The sequence below is a fragment of the Cervus canadensis genome, chromosome 2, assembly GCF_019320065.1.
Source record: "Cervus canadensis isolate Bull #8, Minnesota chromosome 2, ASM1932006v1, whole genome shotgun sequence".
NCBI lineage: Eukaryota > Metazoa > Chordata > Mammalia > Artiodactyla > Cervidae > Cervus > Cervus canadensis.
The window spans coordinates 2,618,391-2,635,663 of record NC_057387.1 but is presented as its reverse complement, the minus strand read 5'-3'; the positions used below and the strand labels follow the sequence as shown (position 1 = coordinate 2,635,663).

The window sequence follows — 17,273 nt, the reverse complement described above, 5'->3', positions numbered from 1 at the left end:
TACATGCTGTTCTTTCGAAACACCCCACCCTCACCTTCTCCCACAGAGCTTTCTTATCCCTACCTTTCCCTCTGCCCCTTCTCTCTTCCTCCCACTTGCCTCAGCACTGGGGGAGGGGATGGGCTTCTTGGGAGAAAACGGAGTTTCTGTTTTTGAAAGTTCAGAGTGTGAGGTTCCATACATGCCAGGACTCAGAGCGTTCCTAGGGATGCCTCGGGGTGGGGGGCAGGGAAGTGCTCACATCTCCTTTTGTCTGTCTTTATTCTTCATTTAATAGCAGGTTTTTTTTCTTCCAAGGAGAGGGACGTAGGCCCTCTATTTCTGCTTTACGGTGAAAGCCCCAAAGAGCTGGTTTACAGGAGACCTTTGCCCCAGCCGTACTGACTCTCATTCTTAGGTCTTCCATAGTGGTCCAAGGGCTCTGTGAGGCTCTGCTTAAACCCTTTTGGCCCCCTTTCGGTCCAGGGGATGGAACTCCAGACTCCCTCTCCCCTGCTGCTCCCACCTGGCCCAGCCCATCTTCTGCCCTCTGCTTTGCAGGAAGGAGGAGACGGTTACTGTCTACCCCGCAGACGTGGTGCTCTTTGAAGGGATCCTGGCCTTCTACTCCCAGGAGGTGCGAGACCTGTTCCAGATGAAGCTTTTTGTGGACACAGATGCGGACACCCGGCTCTCCCGCAGAGGTGCGTTCCAGAAGCCGCCGACGGCCCAGGTCGCCTGCGACAGGGCCCTGCCCTCCCCGAGTCTGGGGCCCAGGCTTCCCCCCGGGTGGGCTCGTGTCCCTGGGGCCCAGCCCGGGCCAGTCACTCTTGCCGCAGGGATGTCCTGCTGCCCAAACACTTGGTGACATTTGAGAAGGGGTTAGCTTCACTCAGTATTTTGTTAAAGGTTCGTGAGGTCACAGACATGAAATAAGAAGTTTACCTTATGGTTTTGCTGGGGAGAAGTTTGGCTCAGTGCTCGGTTCCCTGTGATTTCCACATAGGTGGCCCAATCAAGATGGGGACTCACTGAGGCACATCTGCGGGCAGGAGCACCCTCTGCTGGCAGCTCTGGGCAGCTGGTCCCATCTGCCCATTCCCCTTGCCCTTTGCTGTCCAGAAAGTTCTGCGAAGCTTTGGTCACTCTGTCCAGCCAGCCTGGGAGCACGGTTGGTTGTCTCCTCTGAATACCTTGCTTCAGCATGTGCGGAAGACGCTGATATGCTAGTTGGCAGGAAGCGGAGCCCGTGGATTCAGCCCCGGGGCCCAGAGCAGAGAGCAGGCTTCATGGGAGGAGCAGGGTCAGGATGTGGATGTGCTGGGCTGATGGCGTAGGCAGCCCGAGAAGGCTGCGAACATAGACACTGTGGCCGGTTAGCACTGGATGACGGGGAGGGCTGTCGTCTGCGGGTGGCATCTTGGGGCATGAACCATTGAGGAGAGATGGGGAACCCAGCAGAGTTGGAGCCGACAGGACACAGCCTAGGCAGCGGGGTGGACGTGACTGAGGAGAGGGATGAAGGGTGACTGAAGTTTTAGTCCCATCATGTGGAGGCGGGGCGACACAGGATACTCCAGGCTTAGCCCTTAGTCACAGAGCAAGTCAGTAGCAGATTCAGATTTCGTAAGCCCCAACCCAGAGCCTTCCAACCTCAAAGTGTGTGAAGTTTTCCCTTTTCCAGTTCCTGAAACAAATTTGTTGTTTATCCAATTTAGTGTGCTCATCACAAGAACTGTAAATGGAAATGGCAGAATCTAGAGAAATGGGTCCCTGGGATTTGCTCTCCTAAGAAGTAATAGGATTCATACTCTGTAAGTCAGGGAAGCTGCACTTCGCCTCCCAGGTAGCCTGGGGGAGGGGGGTAATCCGATGGAGTGAAGAGAATTCTAGTCCCAGCAGAGCTTCCCCCTAGCTTTGTGACTGTGGTGGCTCTTGTGACCTCCTAGGCATTTTTTTTTTAATGGGTAATATGAAGGAAACAGTACTGTTTTTTAGGGTCTTGACACAGGCCAGGTAAGGATTGCATGGTCTTTTTTGACAGATAATTGAGACTTGAGCCTGAGAATCTCTTATGCATCTGATCCCAGGGTCTGGTTCATAACTTCATCCATGAACCCAGGTCCTGCCCAGGCAGGACTCTCAGCTCATCTGCTTGGATATCCATGTTAGCTTGCCCGATTTGGGAGGCATCATTGGGGGGAAAATGGGAGTCAGATGAACTGGACTTTATTTTAATCCTGGTTTTACCATTTAGATCCCCTGAAGAAGGGAATGGCAACCCACTCCAGTATTCTTGCCTGGAGAATCCCGTGGACAGAAGAGCCTGGTGGGCTAAGTCCATGGGGTCACAAGGAGTTGGACACAACTGAGCGACTAACACTTGCAGCTTCTTTCACTTTTCACTGTTTAGTAGAAGTGTGACTTGGAGCAGGTTGTGTTTTAACCTTTTTGTACCTTATTTTCCTGCTGGTTGATCATGTAATGATTAGTTAGTACTCCTAGGATAGTTGAGCTGTTAGAGGTAATGCCTGGTGATGGCTTTAGTTGATAAATGTCAACGTGGCAGATCAGAAGCCTGCTTCATTTGAGATGGTGGCTGATGTTCTGTTTTCCCTAGTGTTCTGTCAGGACTTGTCAGAACCTCAGTAGACATGTCCTCGGGAGCTGGTAACACCTGGGCTGATATCATCATTAGTCCAGCAGGTGGTACTAACGTCCCAGGGGATGGAGTGATGCCTGAGAGAGAAGCTAGTACAAAAAATGTGGAAATTGGAACTACGTTTTGTGGTGTGACACGTCTGATTTAGCTGGATGCTTGTGGGATAGATTGGGTAGATCTTACACTAGGACCCTCACGTGAGATGGGAGAGAGGCGTGGGTAACAGTGGCCTCTCCTGGGTTTCTCATGGCCAGCTCTGCACCCTTGCCTGGCCTGGCGCCCCTGCGGCAGCTCACTGTCTGCTTTTGGATCCGCCATCCTGTCACGTCATCTATTGCCGAGTTACTCTCCTGCTCATCTAGTGGGACTTCCCAAATGCTGTTTCTACAAACTCACTGTCTGCGTAGGACAGGAAAGCGCGCTGTGTGGGCTGGGGTGGGCTGGGGTCAGGGAGAGGGAAGGAGGGCCGGTCAGGAGCTGTGGAGCAGGAGAACACTCCTGGGGGCTCGGGAGAGTGCCATGGTCTTACTGTCTGTGGGTCACGTCTTCCCGGAAGGGAGGGAGGTCTGCAACAAGTCTCACGGCCTTGGGAAGGACTTCCTTCCTTCCTGGGGGCCCCTTGGTGTCTAGGGAATTGGTCTCCTCCCAGCAAAGCCTGCTGTGCCTCCCTCTCTGTGTGAGTGTAACCTGCCCTTGGATCAGAGAGGGCCTGCGGTGGGGCTCTGGGACTGCTGGCCTCAGGCCCCTCCTGCCACAGCTCTCTGTGCAGTTTACACAGAATTAGGGCTTCACTGAGCCTTGACGTAGGTGGTTTGTTCTTTTACTAGAATGACACATCTCCCCAACTGATCTTTAGAGGGAATTGACAACCGTGGAGGAATTGTGTTTGTTCTGGGCCTTCTACTTTTGATTCTTGGCTCTGGCTGACCAGAAGCAGCACAGGCTGATTTGGAAGGGCGGAGTGGAAGCCAGGCAGGGAAGAGCAGGCCTGTGGTTTCCTGCCCTTTACCCTGCAGGGCACGCTGAGATGACCTGTCCCAGCCCAGCAAGTGTGCCGGGGTCGGAGTGGTGACCAGGGCCCGGTTCTGAGTCTCTGGAGACTCCAGTTTGTGCCAAGGTCTTGTTCTGATTCAGTGGTTGGCTTGGTTACGTTTCCTGAATCTGAGGAGGAGGGCACTTCAGTGTCGTGAACTAGCTGGTCCCAAGTTGTCCTGGGCTCAAGGAGGGGTCCCGTCTGTCTAAGGTGATAATTTGATGGAAGGCTCTTGGGAGCAGAGGTGGGCAATGCCTTCTGGCTTTGCGTGTTCCTGGTGTCTGGACAGCGTTCTGGCCCACTGCTGTCTCCTCTTCCAGCGTGGAAGCTGCAGGATATCTCCTTCCTGTCTTCCTGTTTCTCTTCACATGTCTGCCCTCCCCTCCCCACTGAAACCCCACACTCACCTTCCCAGCAACTCTCTGGGACTCCCACCCCCACCCCCACTGGGTCCAGCCTGCTTAGCTGAGTTCACAGTTCGTGTCCTCTTGATGGTCTGCTCTATCAGGGAGCCACCCCTCTCCTGAAGCTTCCCCAGGTCCCATCACCTTCATAATTGTAGTATCTTAGGCTTACTGAACACACACCATGTGCCAGCCATGGCGCTGAAGAATTTTCTGCACGTCTCCAATCTTCCTAAGTGACAGCTTTGTGAGACAGGTTGCTGTTGTGGTCTCTGCTTTACAGTTAAGGAAAATGAGCTTTTTGTCTGAGGCCACAAAGGTGGTAGTTAATGGGGTCAGGATTCAAATAGGGTCACTTTTGCCCCCATCACTCCAGATGATGGGGCAAGAGCAGCTTTGGGCTCCAGGGCAGAGGCAGGTGTGATTCACCTGCTCCACCCGCTCTGTCCCCTCCGGTTCCTCACTCCTGTGACATGACGGGTGATGCTCTAGGTCCGCAAGGCACAGGAGAGCTGCAGACGTGGGCCGAGGGCAGCGGCAGAGCATTGTGAAAGGGGAGAGTTCGTGCGTGTGTGTGTGTCCTGGGGGAGGATGGAGATTTCCACAGTGCTGAGGCTGTCGGCAGTTGTGTGAAATGCGTGTCTTGCAAAACAAATCCAACATCGGGCTTTTGCAGGGTTTTGAGTCAAAGCTGCTGAAGTGCAGGCACGTGTTTGCTTTTTATTTTTCCCCAGCTCTGATGCCCTTTTGGTCTGACTTCTTTTTTTCTTTGGGCTTTATCTGGAGACATGTGAAGAGCTGGAGGCCACACGGGCTGTGTGTTTTGGCGAGCTCAGCCCCTTGGCCCACAGGCCGGCACTCTGGAGGCCCATGGGGCTGAGCCACGTGGCAGCCGTTGGCGCTCCTACTTGGCCGCCGAGCGTCCCTGGCAGAGCAGCGGGGACAGCTGGAGCAGAGCCCCATGTCCAAATGCCCGAGAAGACCATTTCCTGGCTGGGTTGGGCTGGGCATGCAGGCAGTGGGGTTTGTGAGGCAAATCCTGACAAGTTAGGGACCAACCAACCATTTTATTACCAGGGCTCTTGGGGGGAAGACCCTTGTGAATTGCAGAGCTGGAAGTCAGTGATGGTAGCAGTGTATTAGCTGGGTTTCTGGAATGGGGTCTTCCTGACAGTTTTCTAGCCATCTGATCTTACAGACTTCACACCAGCCTGGACGGTAACCACAGACACTCTCTGTTTCCTGCCCCTGCCCACGTGCGTGTGTTCCTGTGTGTGTGCATACACGTCAACAGAATTACTTACAGACACGACTTTCCAGAAATGCACGGACAGGTATTCCCTGTGTTGGTTTACAGTGAGTTTCATCCCGTGCTGAAACGATTACCTGAGAAGTGATTGAGAGGAGCCAAGGGTCCACTGCAAATGACTGTAGATCAATTGATACCCTTCTGGGGTGGGAGGGAAAGATTTTCATAGCCATGATTGAAAACATTTGTAGGGAGGGGTTGCTTTTGATATGGGAATCAAAGTCACTGGCTGAGTTTGGGAGAAACTCAGGCCCAGGGAGGCTAGTGTCCAGTGGCAGAACCAGGATTCTGGACCCTTTTCTGTGCTTTGACAAAAGACTGTTAAAAGCAGTGTTTGACCCTCAAGGAGGAAGGAGGTGGAAAGAAGATGAAAAGTTTGGGTCCCACGGGGCTGCCTCACAGCTCTGGCCTATGGTCTCTTGACACCTCAGTTTTCTCAGCTTTTGTTTAGTGGTCTCCTCTGTGTCTGAGGGGGCCGGAGTGGCCGGCCACAGCTGGGCCCTCTGCCCTGCTTCTGCCTGGTGGAAGGGAGCCAGGCCAACAGAGGGGGCACATCCACAGAGGGTGTTCATGCTGCCAGCCTGAACACAGGTGAGTACATACAAGGGTAACGGATAAGGACAGCAAAGGAGACACCTCCTGGCAACCTGCCCCTCTTGCCAGGAAGCCCCACCACTTCTCTGGGCCCAGTCTACTTCCTGTTATGAGCTTGTCCTACCTTTTCTGGGGGTTCACAATGAAGTTTTATTTGGGTCAAGTGTTGCTTGAAATGAGAAGACTAATGGCCTTTCCCGGAAACCTTTTGCTTCAGAGAGCGTTTTGTCACAGCTGAATTTGACTGTACAAGACGTGAAAATGCAACTTGTTTTTCCCAAAGCTGCTGCTGACTGGCTCTTGGTCCAGTCTCTCAGGAATCTGGCATGTGAATCATCCAGAGTCCTTGTGGAGCTTGTATGATCCTGATCCGCCTCGCGAAGGGCGGACATGTGTTGACTCATGCACCGTTTTCTTGATTCTTGTTTTTCCTTCTCTTCTAGTATTAAGGGACATCAGCGAAAGAGGGAGGGACCTTGAGCAGATTTTATCTCAGTACATTACATTCGTCAAGCCTGCCTTTGAAGAATTCTGCTTGCCAGTGAGTTGTTCTTGTTTTTCACTGAATTTAGCCTTTAAAATGCAGTCAAACAAATAAAGGTCTGTCCATTGAGCTCCCCGGCCAGGATCTCACTCACTCCTCTGGCCGCTCCTCTGTCCTCGAGCCCTAAGAAAGGGCAGTCCCTGGTGCTTTGTCTGCTACACGGGGGCTCTGTCCTGCCACTCTGTTTTGGGGTGGCCCTTCAGGCTCCTGCTGTCCAATATTCCTGCCAGCTGCACACTTCTTGCTTGGGGAGCTCATGGGGAGGCATTTTATTGAGGGCGCATCGTATCCAAGGGTAGACTTGACCACTTGGGTCTTCAGAAGATGGGTGATGGTTGGCATGTTGGTGCCTGAGACCTCAGCTGCAGAGTCTTCCCTTCTGAATCTCTTCGGCCACCACCTTTGAGCCCTGTTCTGAGCTTGTCATTGGTCCCTATGTAAGTTCCCCTTTGGGAGGTGTACCATGGAGGAACAGGCTTCCTGTACTTCTACCCTGGCCCAGGCTCGTCAGGCCTCCCCCTGAGCTGGGACCTCTCTAGTGAGATGACTTTCAGAGAAGGAAGGGTAGGGACTGGGCAATGTGCAGCTTTTAGTGAATCAGCCCTCAGCCTAGGAAACAGCCCAGCTTCCTGCGGAAAGTCAGGTGACGGTCTGGGGAAGGCTGTCAGGGACAAGAGGTGTGGCGTGGTGGGAGTGTGGAGGAGGAGGGCGTGGGAGATAGCCTAGCTTTGGAAAGAGTTTTAACTCAGGAGACTCACCCCTCCTCATACGTCTCCTTCGGGCTGGCCACACCATGTTCTCACTCCTTAAGAATTTAGAGCTCGGTTCTGAGAGAGTGAGAGGGGCTGGGACTTCGCCTGGTCCTGGCTGATGCTTTTAGGGAGACTGGCTCATGTGGGGTATTGCAAAGCAGTGTAGGGTGGGAACTTCTCTACTTCTCCTAATATTAATAATTAACTTCTTTCTTCTGTACTGGAGAACTGTGATCCCAAGCTGTCTTTGTTTCTTCAAGTATGTCCATAGGTTTTGCTTCAAAACCGACTTGACTTTTGTTTCAGATCCAGAACCAGGCAGGCGGTGTGAGTCAGCCTGAGTAACCCTGATGCCCTGCTCATTCCCTGGGGAGGCCTGGGTCACAGGATTAGGTTTCTGGGAAGAGGGCAGAGGTGGCTGTGACGCTCTGAAATTCTATCCATCCATCTGAGGACCTCTCTGCTCTTTCTAACTTAATAATAAGAATAGAAAGTATTCTTTTTGGACATAGATTAAGTTTACTGCCAACTTCCTGCCGTTTAACTTGGTTGTAGTGGAACTCAGAATTTACGTAAGTATTTTCTAGGTTGTTTCCACTCGTTCCCACTGTGCAGCCCCCGAGCCCAGGGAAGACCAGCTCACTCTGCGTAAGCCAGGAGCTGGTACCTGGTACATCCTCTGCCTAGTGCAAGTTGAGCCTCAGTGGCCATTCAACAGCTGTAGTCTGCTATATTTGGTTTCCAAGACCATGTTCACTGTGCAGGTTGTAAGCTGAAAAAGTGTTAAATGTTAATGAGAACTCAGGAAAAAGCTGATCTATTATAAATTAGATAAAGTGGATAAAATATATTACATTTGAAGTCACAGATTATTGCCCTACGGGATTAGTAGGCGAAGGCTGGCCCTTTCTCCACATTCCCTTGGAGAAGGGCTTGGGCCAGCTTCTCTCTTTAATGCATTGTAATCCATCTAACGTGTTATAAATATCTTTCTCCACAGACAAAGAAATACGCTGACGTGATCATTCCTAGAGGTGCAGATAATCTCGGTGAGTCCTCGTGGGGTGCCATGCATGGGCATGACCCCTCCCTTTGTCACTTATACTTTGGATAGGATGTGGTGACCAAACAAGGCTCTGTAGGTGTGGCTGAGGCCCTGGCTGCTGCTGTGAGCCAGAAAGGGATTTATACCTACACACCCGGTGTCAAGGACAGGCCACTGTGTTTATGCATATACATAAGCGGGGACAGACATGAACTTGTTCTTGCTTCTCTGGCAGTGATCAGAGGCCAGTGGATACCTTCTGCTGTTGTTCCCAGTGATACCTGGGCACCGTGTATCTAAGGCCATTTTTTAGGTAAAGCAGAGTTCCTTCTTAATTTCATTTAGAAAGATCAAGATAGCTTTTCCTGCGGGGAAAAGGATTTTTACTACTGTGTATTTATGCATTAGCTTTGCCTTGTCTAGAAAGTAGGAATATCTCTGGATTTAGGTGTAATGGGGCAGAGTTGAATTGGGAGAAGACCCTGTTTTCCTATTCTCTTTATAATTTATTTCAGTTTTCCTCTGCTTAAAAAGTTAATTTTTTGCTGAGCCATTTGGGAGTTAGTCACGGCAATGAAAATTTCACTAGGTATTTCTTCATTCAAGCCACCGTGTGCTCATCACATCCAGGACACTTAATACTGACTTAATCTCCTTTAACCTTCCTCAGCCTTTCTTTGTTTTTTGTGACACTACATTTTTGAGGAGTACAGGCCCGTTTTTATAGAATAGCTCTCAGCTTGGGTTTGCCTTTGTGTCCTCGTGATTGGCTTCAGCTCATACAACGTGGCGAATACCCTGGGGGAGCCGTGTTCTTGGGGCATCACCCCAGAAAGCACTTGATGTTTATCTTGTTTTCACTGATGTTAACATTGATCATGTGCTTGAAGCATACGATTTGTTTCTAAGGCTGAGGAAGGAGAGTCCAGTCTTACCTTTGGAGGAGAGGGCCTTCTGTGGGGTTCCCTGTCTTTGGGGTGGGGAACTGGTAGGCTCCCTGGTGGAATGGCGTCAGAACAAAGGCCAGTCCTCAGGTCTGCAGAATTTGGGTTGATTGCTTCCATCTAGTTCGTGCCTCTGATTGCATCTTGATAGGAAGCCTTACGTTCAGGGCTGACTGTGTCCCGGACTGTCCTACTCTGAGACTCCTGCGGGGTCATATGAGCCCCCATAGAGGGCTGGGGAGGTTGGGGGACTTGCCCACGGGCAGCGGAGCCGGCTTCCTGGGGCGGTTTTCCATCTCCGGCTCCGGTGTGCCCTCCACCCAGACAGCCCCGCAGACCTGCCCCGTCCCGCGCGTGCCCCTGACGCTCTGCCCTCCTCTGCCCCGCAGTGGCCATCAACCTGATCGTGCAGCACATCCAGGACATCCTGAACGGGGGGCTCTCCAAGCGGCAGACCAACGGCTATCTCAACGGCTACACCCCTTCACGCAAGAGGCAGGCCTCGGAGTCCAGCAGCCGGCCCCACTGACCCCGTCCCCAGGGGCCCGGAGGAGGGGGCAGGAGGCACTGTGCACCCGTGCATATGGTTTCCTGTGACATTGCTGTATTTAAGAAAACACCATGGAGATGAAATGCCTTTTTTTTTTTTTTTTTTTGGTACTTTGGAGCGACGAATTGAAACACAAGTTGACCCTGAGCTTAAATGACAAACTGTGCCAACTACTACTGGTGATGCCTAATTATGAGTCCAACGTGTAACCAGTTATAAATACATATATATATATATATATATATATATATATATATATAAAAGGATCTATTTTTGTGTAAATGTACAAATACTGTACAGCTGTTTGCCGTAAGTATTCTGCAGGAGGGCCTGTCCTTGAGTGTGTCGGGGGCTGGACCTGGGGTTTCACCGGAGGCCTGGTGCCCGGCGTGTGCCCCGCGGGGCAGGTTCGGGTGGCTGTGGAAGGGAGGCTCGGGGCTCGTGGCTCTCAGCGTCTGTGTGACTCACTGGAAGTGGAGTTTGGAAACTTTGATCACCTCCCCTGCCAGATGCTACCTTCTTGGAGCTGGAGCTTTAGGATAATGTGGATAAGAGATCCTCTTTTATTTTTTCTTCTCTCTCTCTCTCTCTTTTTTTTTTCTGAGTTGAAATTAGGCAAGACCTCAATTAAAAAATCAAACTCAGGGAAGAAGCCCACTGTGGGGCATGAGTCTTCTGTGTTTTCTTCTTGCCCCCACCCCACCTCTGGCTGCTCAGGCAGCCCTCTGTCTCCTTCCTTACTCACCCGCTTCCGAAGACCAGAGCGGCTCCTTTCTCCTTCCCTGGTGGGGATGTGATGGGGTCGCTTCCTGACAGAGTGGGGAAAGAGGGACCGTGCCTGAGATGCTGACATCTTCCGGGGAGGTCGCCAGTGATAGTCCTCGGGCTCTCCCCCAGATGCTGGGGTGCACAGTGGACCCTCGCAGCCTGGGCTTTGGTTGGACCTCTCCTGGCAGCCGGCCCCTCCCAGGGCAGCCAGGGAGCTCTGCTGTATGGGGAGCTGTCGTGTTTGTCCTTCAACCTGAGGGGTTTGCAGCGAGGTGAAGACAGCAGGGGCCGTGACAGGCAGCATCCCGGCCATGCAGATTCACTTACCTACCATGCAGCCCCGTCACCCGGCGGCTGGGCACAGGAGGCGGGGAGGAAGAGTAGCGTTTTTAAATTACAACTTGGAGTCTTAGGCTGAAAACATTTGGGCTGGAGAATTCTAGCTTTCCCCGAGGCCCCCTCTTGGTGGAAACTTCCTTCTTTGGAAGCAGTACCGATTCCTGAAGATTCCTGGTGGCGGGGGTGCTGGAGGAAGCAGCGGACCTAGTGAGATGGAGAAGCTGTGAGTATAGTGTGCTAAAGCCTCATCTTTGAACTGCAGGAGAGCCAGAACCTTTTCATCTCAGCGTGGACCATCTCAGTGCTTGATAGGCTACGCCCTTAGTTATTCCCTTGTGGCTGCCACAGCCTGAAACATTTTGGGGATCCCTTCTCCTTCCATTGCTTTTGTAGCCCCTTGGAGCCATTCTGATAAGTCCAGCACCATTAACTCTAGTCACATTTAGTTGTTCCTGTAGGCTCAGCCTCACCCGGTTTGCTTCCCCCTTTCTGGACTCCATTTGATTCTAACTCTGTTGGGCTGAGTCTAAAAGTCAAACCTAATCCGCAGCAGGGCTTTGCCACCCCTGAGACCTCCAGGAGACTGGACTGCTGTGGAAGGCTCTGGAAGGAGCCCCCGAGGGCAACAGCTGCCGAGTTGGAGCAGGGGAAGGCCCCTAAGGTGCCTGCTCTGAAGGCCAGTGCCCGGCGGGTTGGCTGAGTTCTGAAGCCCTCATTTCCAAATCAGTGTTGATTATCTTTCCAGTCACGCCTTGTGTAGCTCTGAGGTGAAGGGTGGATGGCAGGCCTGGGTTAGCCCCCTGCTCCGTGGGGGCCTGTCTGTGCTCAGGGGAAGGCCCTCTGTCTCGGGGAGCCTTGGCCCTTTGGTGGGTAGCACGCTTAACTTTACTTGAAGCTCCCAGGTGCCAAACCATTCAGTGCCTTGGCTGTCTATCCTACTGCCTTGGAAGATGGAGTCTTCTCATCTCTGAGCCTTGACTTACTTAGCTGCTTTTTCATCTACTCGTGGTGTTGGGACCAAGCCTCCAGGGTTTTCCGAGTCGCCCTGTCCTTGGTGGGAAACAGTTCTCAGGCTGCCCTGCCCCTCGGTAAAGTCAAAGTGTTAGTCACTCAGTCGAGTCTGACTCTTTGCCATCCAGTGGACTGTAGCCCACCAGGCTCCTCTGTCCATGGAGTACTGGAGTGAGTAGCCATCCCCTTTTGCGGGGGATTTTCCAGACCCAGGGTTTGAACCCGGGTCTTCTGCATTGCAGGCAGGTTCTATACTGTGTGGGCCGCCAGGGAAGCCCCACCTCCTGACATCTTGGCCCACTGGCTGGGGGCTCGCTGCCTGTGCCAGTGACTCCTCTGGTTCTGTGACACACAAGGTCTGGGCCAAGGAGGGGATGGAAGCTCTGCCCTGTGGGGACCCCAGCATTTAGCCAACTGTGCATCTATCTGAACCTGCACTTTCTATGTGGCAAATCCTGGAATTGGTATTTTAAGAGCCACTGGATCTCTGTTTTTGCTGGAGCATCGGATAGAATTATTAGGCCAGAGATGGATACTGTTTGCTGTCTGGGGAGGCAGCACGGATGAGCAGAGTAGGGCAGGGTTGGCTGTGTACGCACGGGAGTTTCTTGGCTTCAGAGACGCCCGGTGGTGCCTGCTTCTTGCATTGTGCAGGTGTTGTCCAAGGACCAAGTGTTTACAACAGGCGTTGTGTCGTGGAAAGTCCTGGGCCCACACTCCTTCTCGCTAATGGAACTTCTGCCTTCCTGGGTTTCTTGTTCTTGGGCAGCCTGAGACCAATAGGAGCAGAGAGCTGGGAGTGTGTATAAGGAAGATGCAGTGTTGTTACCTCAGGCATCATTGGATTTGGAGTGGGTAGGGTGGGCCCTCGAGAGGCGATGGTCTGTGAAGAACAGGCTGTGGAGGGTAATGCAGGAGTCTCCAGTTCACCCTTCAGAACCTGTGAACTGCAACAACCCACTGTGGTCTTGGCTGCTGGATGGTCAAGGACTTTGGCTTCCTGCCTCTCCTGGGCTGGCCTGGACGCTCGTCGTGGTGCCCGGGGTGGGATGCCAGCCTCTTGTGAGGCTGCGATGTCCAGCTTGCGTGCAGGAGGCGCCGGAGCCCAGCTGGTTCAGGCATCACCTCCTTGGCCATTGTTGTGTGGCTTCCCTGATTCAGCAACCTTGACCTGCCCCAGGGCCCAAAGCCATTGGCAGAAACTCGTAGCCTCTTGCAGGGAAATGTTCTCCTCTACCCTGAGTCTCCCACCTGCCTGTCAGTGACCACGTGGGTGAGGCAGGCGAGGGTGGTTCCGGGTCTCAGGGCTGGGCTTCTGGAAAGGGCTGGCTTCTCTGCCACTCCTACCCTTCGCCCTGACCTCAGGGTAGAGTGGGCAAAGTCTCAGTGTCCCAGCAGATGAGAGAGAGTGACAGCATGCTCGGGTAGCCGTCGGGGCGAGTCTGGAGCCGAGTCCCCCCTTTGAACTTGGTCTCTGCGCCTTCTGCGGCCCTCCTCAGGCAGTGGGCTGGCTTCAAGGCACTGTCCGGCCACCCTTAGAGGTGGCGCGTGCCTGGCTGGCCCTGCCTCAGGAACAGGGTGAGTAGGTAAATAGAGACGTAGGCCTTTTTATTTTTTTGTTTTTTGTCTTTCAGATGCTTGCACTTTCTTCTTTTCCTTCTACTGCCCTGCACTTACTTGTTAGCACTTAATTAAATGACCACATACTCTGTACTTTGCTGTAAATAAAGACTGAACAGAAAAGAACCCACTCTCGCCTCCTTTGTGGTGCTTGTGGAGGAGGAGCAGTGACAGGCCAGTGGGTGCAGGAGGGGTAGCGCTCTAGGCCTTCGCTGGCTGGATGTGGGCACCAGCCCGTTGTCGCTGAGCTTCCCCATCGTCTGCTGCGCCGCAGGCCTCCATGCGTGCACTTCTGCTCCATCCCTGAGGGCCAGGCCAGTCCCTGGGAGGCTTCTGTTCTCTGGCCCTGGCTGGCTCTGCTTCCTCTGAGGTCATCCAGTTTGTGCAGTGTCTTCCCTCCCTCCCCTCCCTTTGCCGTCCCTCCCTCAGCTCCAATAGTAAAAGCCAAAACAAAACCTTATAAACCCTTATTGGGTGGAGGAGCGTTGGCATTATAACAATGAACAACTTCAAGCTGAATACACATACATACATGTGTGTGATTACCTTAAGTGACTATATCTATTTAGTTTATAGTCATGCAATCAATGCAGATAACCATCAACCTCCTTGTTATTAAAAGATCTAGGCCACCCACCACCAGAGATCTTAAAATAACTAAAATAATTGGCTTTTGCCCTCTTTGTAGCACCCAGTCCCCCTCACCCCTGCCTTCTCAGTTTCCCTTTCGTCCCTTCACCCGCTGTTCCCAGGCGCCTCATCACCCTCATTGCTGTGCAAAGCTGCCCTGCTGTTCCCAGCCACTCGTCCCAAGGACAGGGGGACCCACCGAGGAGTCTGGGTCCAAAAGAACTTGAATTTCAGAGGAATCCATCTCAGAAGGCTGGTGTGTTTTTAAGTAACACATAGGTGTGTATTATCAAGCTTGGTGATTACCTGCAGGCAGATGAAGACCTCGTGAACCATGATTTAACAACCACTTTAGCTGTGATCTGGCTTTCTCTGTGCATTGCTCTCGCATCTCCCCGGTCTGTGTGCCGTGTCTGGAGCCAGGTGCTTTGCTTGGCTCTGCTTCCTTGCCGTCCGTGGGGGCCAGTGCTGCAGGCCAGTGAGCTCAGGTCTGCTTCCTTGCCGTCCGTGGGGGCCAGTGCTGCAGGCCAGTGAGCTCAGGTCTGCTTCCTTGCCGTCCGTGGGGGCCAGTGCTGCAGGCCAGTGAGCTCAGGTCTGCTTCCTTGCCGTCCGTGGGGGGCAGTGCTGCGGGCCAGTGAGCTCAGCTCTGCTTCCTTGCCGTCCGTGGGGGGCAGTGCTGCGGGCCAGTGAAGCTCCCGAGCTGCCCGCTTTCCCTCCCGAGCATCTGTCACAGTGTCCGTTGAGCCACCCACTGCTCCACAGCCTGGACTCACTAGTTTGATGACTGAGTAAGTGCTGCTTGAGTCAAACCAGCTCAACTCACATTGAAAGAAACCTGTGAGGACCTGCATAAAAGTTCTACAGATGAGAGGTGGGGGAGACCTAGGATGTGGGAAAGTAGCTTTGAGAGGAGGGGCCACAGGGATTGATTTCTGTCATCCTCTGGTGCTGAGGGCCGTTTAAAACAGTTTAAACACATTCGCTAAAACCCAACATGAAGTTAACTTTCCATGGTTTATCTTCTCGATAAACCATGAACCAAAACAACAAATTAGCCAGTGGAATCAATTTGAGCCAGGACTAAAGATTTATCCGGGGCTTCCCGGGTGACCCAATGGTAAAGAATCCACCTGTCAATGCAGGAGACACGGGGTTTGATCCCAGGGCTGGGAAGATCCCCTGTAGGAGAAAATGGTAGCTCACTCCAGTGGTCTTGCCTGGGAAATCCCATGGACAGAGGAGCCTGGCGGGCTACAGTCCATGGGGGTCACAGAGTCAGACACGACTTAGCAACTAAACAACAACTTCAAAGATTTGTTTATCCATACATCTCGAATGAATGTGTAGGAGAACGTGAAATTGTGTATTACACAAACTCGTTTTTCACATAGGGCAAATCTATGCTTGGCATGCCCTTTTACAATGAGGTGCCCACCGTGTGTTGCTGAGTGAGGAAGTGGCCTTGCGTTCACCACGGTTGAGTGCTGACTGCCCTGGGCCAGGGAAAGCCAGCCTAACCTCTCCTTAGGCTCACGTGTCACATGGGGTTTTATCTGACAGGCCCAGGAGGCTCTTACCCAGGGAATTAGAGTGGAGGATATTTCCAGATTCCTCTTTATCAGTGAGTGCCATGTACACCATGTACTTTCTTTTCAGTTCCTGGAATTCCTGACTTTGATGATAACTCCTGGGACTTTACCAGTCTTCAGTCCCGCAAAGTATGTAAGCAATGTGGTCCTGCTCCAGTTTTACAGAGGAAGCTAGGAAGTGGGTCAAGCTGTAGGATGAGGCTGTCTGGCATATGTCTGCCATCTAGTGGTAGAACTCATTTCTCACCAGGAGATGGCCTTGGGTCGTTGGACTAATGCTATTTATGAGAGTTGTCCGGCCTAGAAGTCTAGACTTTTTTTTTTTTTTTCTGGAAGATCTTTATTAAAGTCTTTACTAGGGAGACAAGGAGCATCAGCTCCTACTTCTTAGTTTCTCTATTGCTACAATCTACTGTGGTGTTTCCCAAAGTTGGCCATCATCCCTCAGTTCAATTCAGTTCAGTTCAGTCGCTCAGTCGTGTCCGACTCTTTGCGACCCCATGAATCGCAGCACACCAGGCCTCCCTGTCCATCACCAACTCCCAGAGTTTACCCAAATTCACGTCCATTGAGTCGATGATGCCATCCAACCATCTCATCCTCTGTCGTCCCCTTCTCCTCCTGCCCTCAATCTTTCCCAGCATCAGGCTCTTTTCAAATGAGTCAACTCTTCACATCAGGTGGCCAAAGTATTGGAGTTTCAGCTTCAACATCAGTCCTTCCAATGAACACCCAGGACTGATCTCCTTTAGGATGGACTGGTTGGATCTCCTTGCAGTCCAAGAGACTCTCAAGAGTCTTCTCCAACACCGCGGTTCAAAAGCATCAGTTCTTCGGCGCTTAGCTTTCTTCACAGTCCAACTCTGACATCCATACATGACTACTGGAGAAACCATAGCCTTGACTAGAGGGATCTTTGTTGGCAAAGTAATGTCTCTGGTTTTCAATATATATCTAGGTTGGTCATAGCTTTCCTTCCAAGGAGTAAGCGTCTTTTAAGTTCATGGCTACAATCACCATTTGCAGTGATTTTGGAGCCCCCCCAAAAGAAAGTTTCTCACTGTTTCCACTGTTACCCCAAATATTTGCCATGAAGTGATGGGACCAGATGCCATGATCTTAGTTTTCTGAATGTTGAGCTTTAAGCCAACTTTTTCACTCTCCTCTTTCACTTTCATCAAGAGACTCTTTAGTTCCTCTTCACTTTCTGCCATAAGGGTGGTGTCATCTGCATATCTGAGGTTATTGATATTTCTCCTGGCAGTCTTGATTCCAGCTTGGGCTTCTTCCAGCCCAGCGTTTCTCATGATGTACTCTGCATATAAGTTAAATAAGCAGGGTGACAATATACAGCCTTGACCTACTCTTTTTCCTATTTGGAACCAGTCTGTTGTTCCACGTCCAGTTCTAACTGTTGCTTCCTGACCTGCATACAGATTTCTCAAGAGGCAGGTCGTCAGGTGGTCTGGTATTCCTATCTCTTTCAGAATTTTCCACAGT

General features: G+C 52.0%; 1 protein-coding gene across 2 annotated transcripts in view; it reads left to right on the top strand.

Annotated features, from left to right (window-relative positions):
- UCK2 (uridine-cytidine kinase 2) overlaps positions 1–16,166 on the top strand; it is an 83,693-nt gene extending 67,527 nt beyond the window's left edge. For both annotated transcript variants that reach the window (XM_043450424.1, XM_043450418.1), the window contains exons 4-7: positions 541–683; positions 6,425–6,522; positions 8,278–8,326; positions 9,656–16,166. In XM_043450424.1, coding sequence (XP_043306359.1) covers positions 541–683; positions 6,425–6,522; positions 8,278–8,326; positions 9,656–9,795 — 430 coding nt within the window. In that variant the 3' untranslated portion in view covers positions 9,796–16,166. The remainder of the gene's footprint in view (positions 1–540; positions 684–6,424; positions 6,523–8,277; positions 8,327–9,655) is intronic.
- The last annotated feature ends 1,107 nt before the right edge of the window (positions 16,167–17,273 follow it).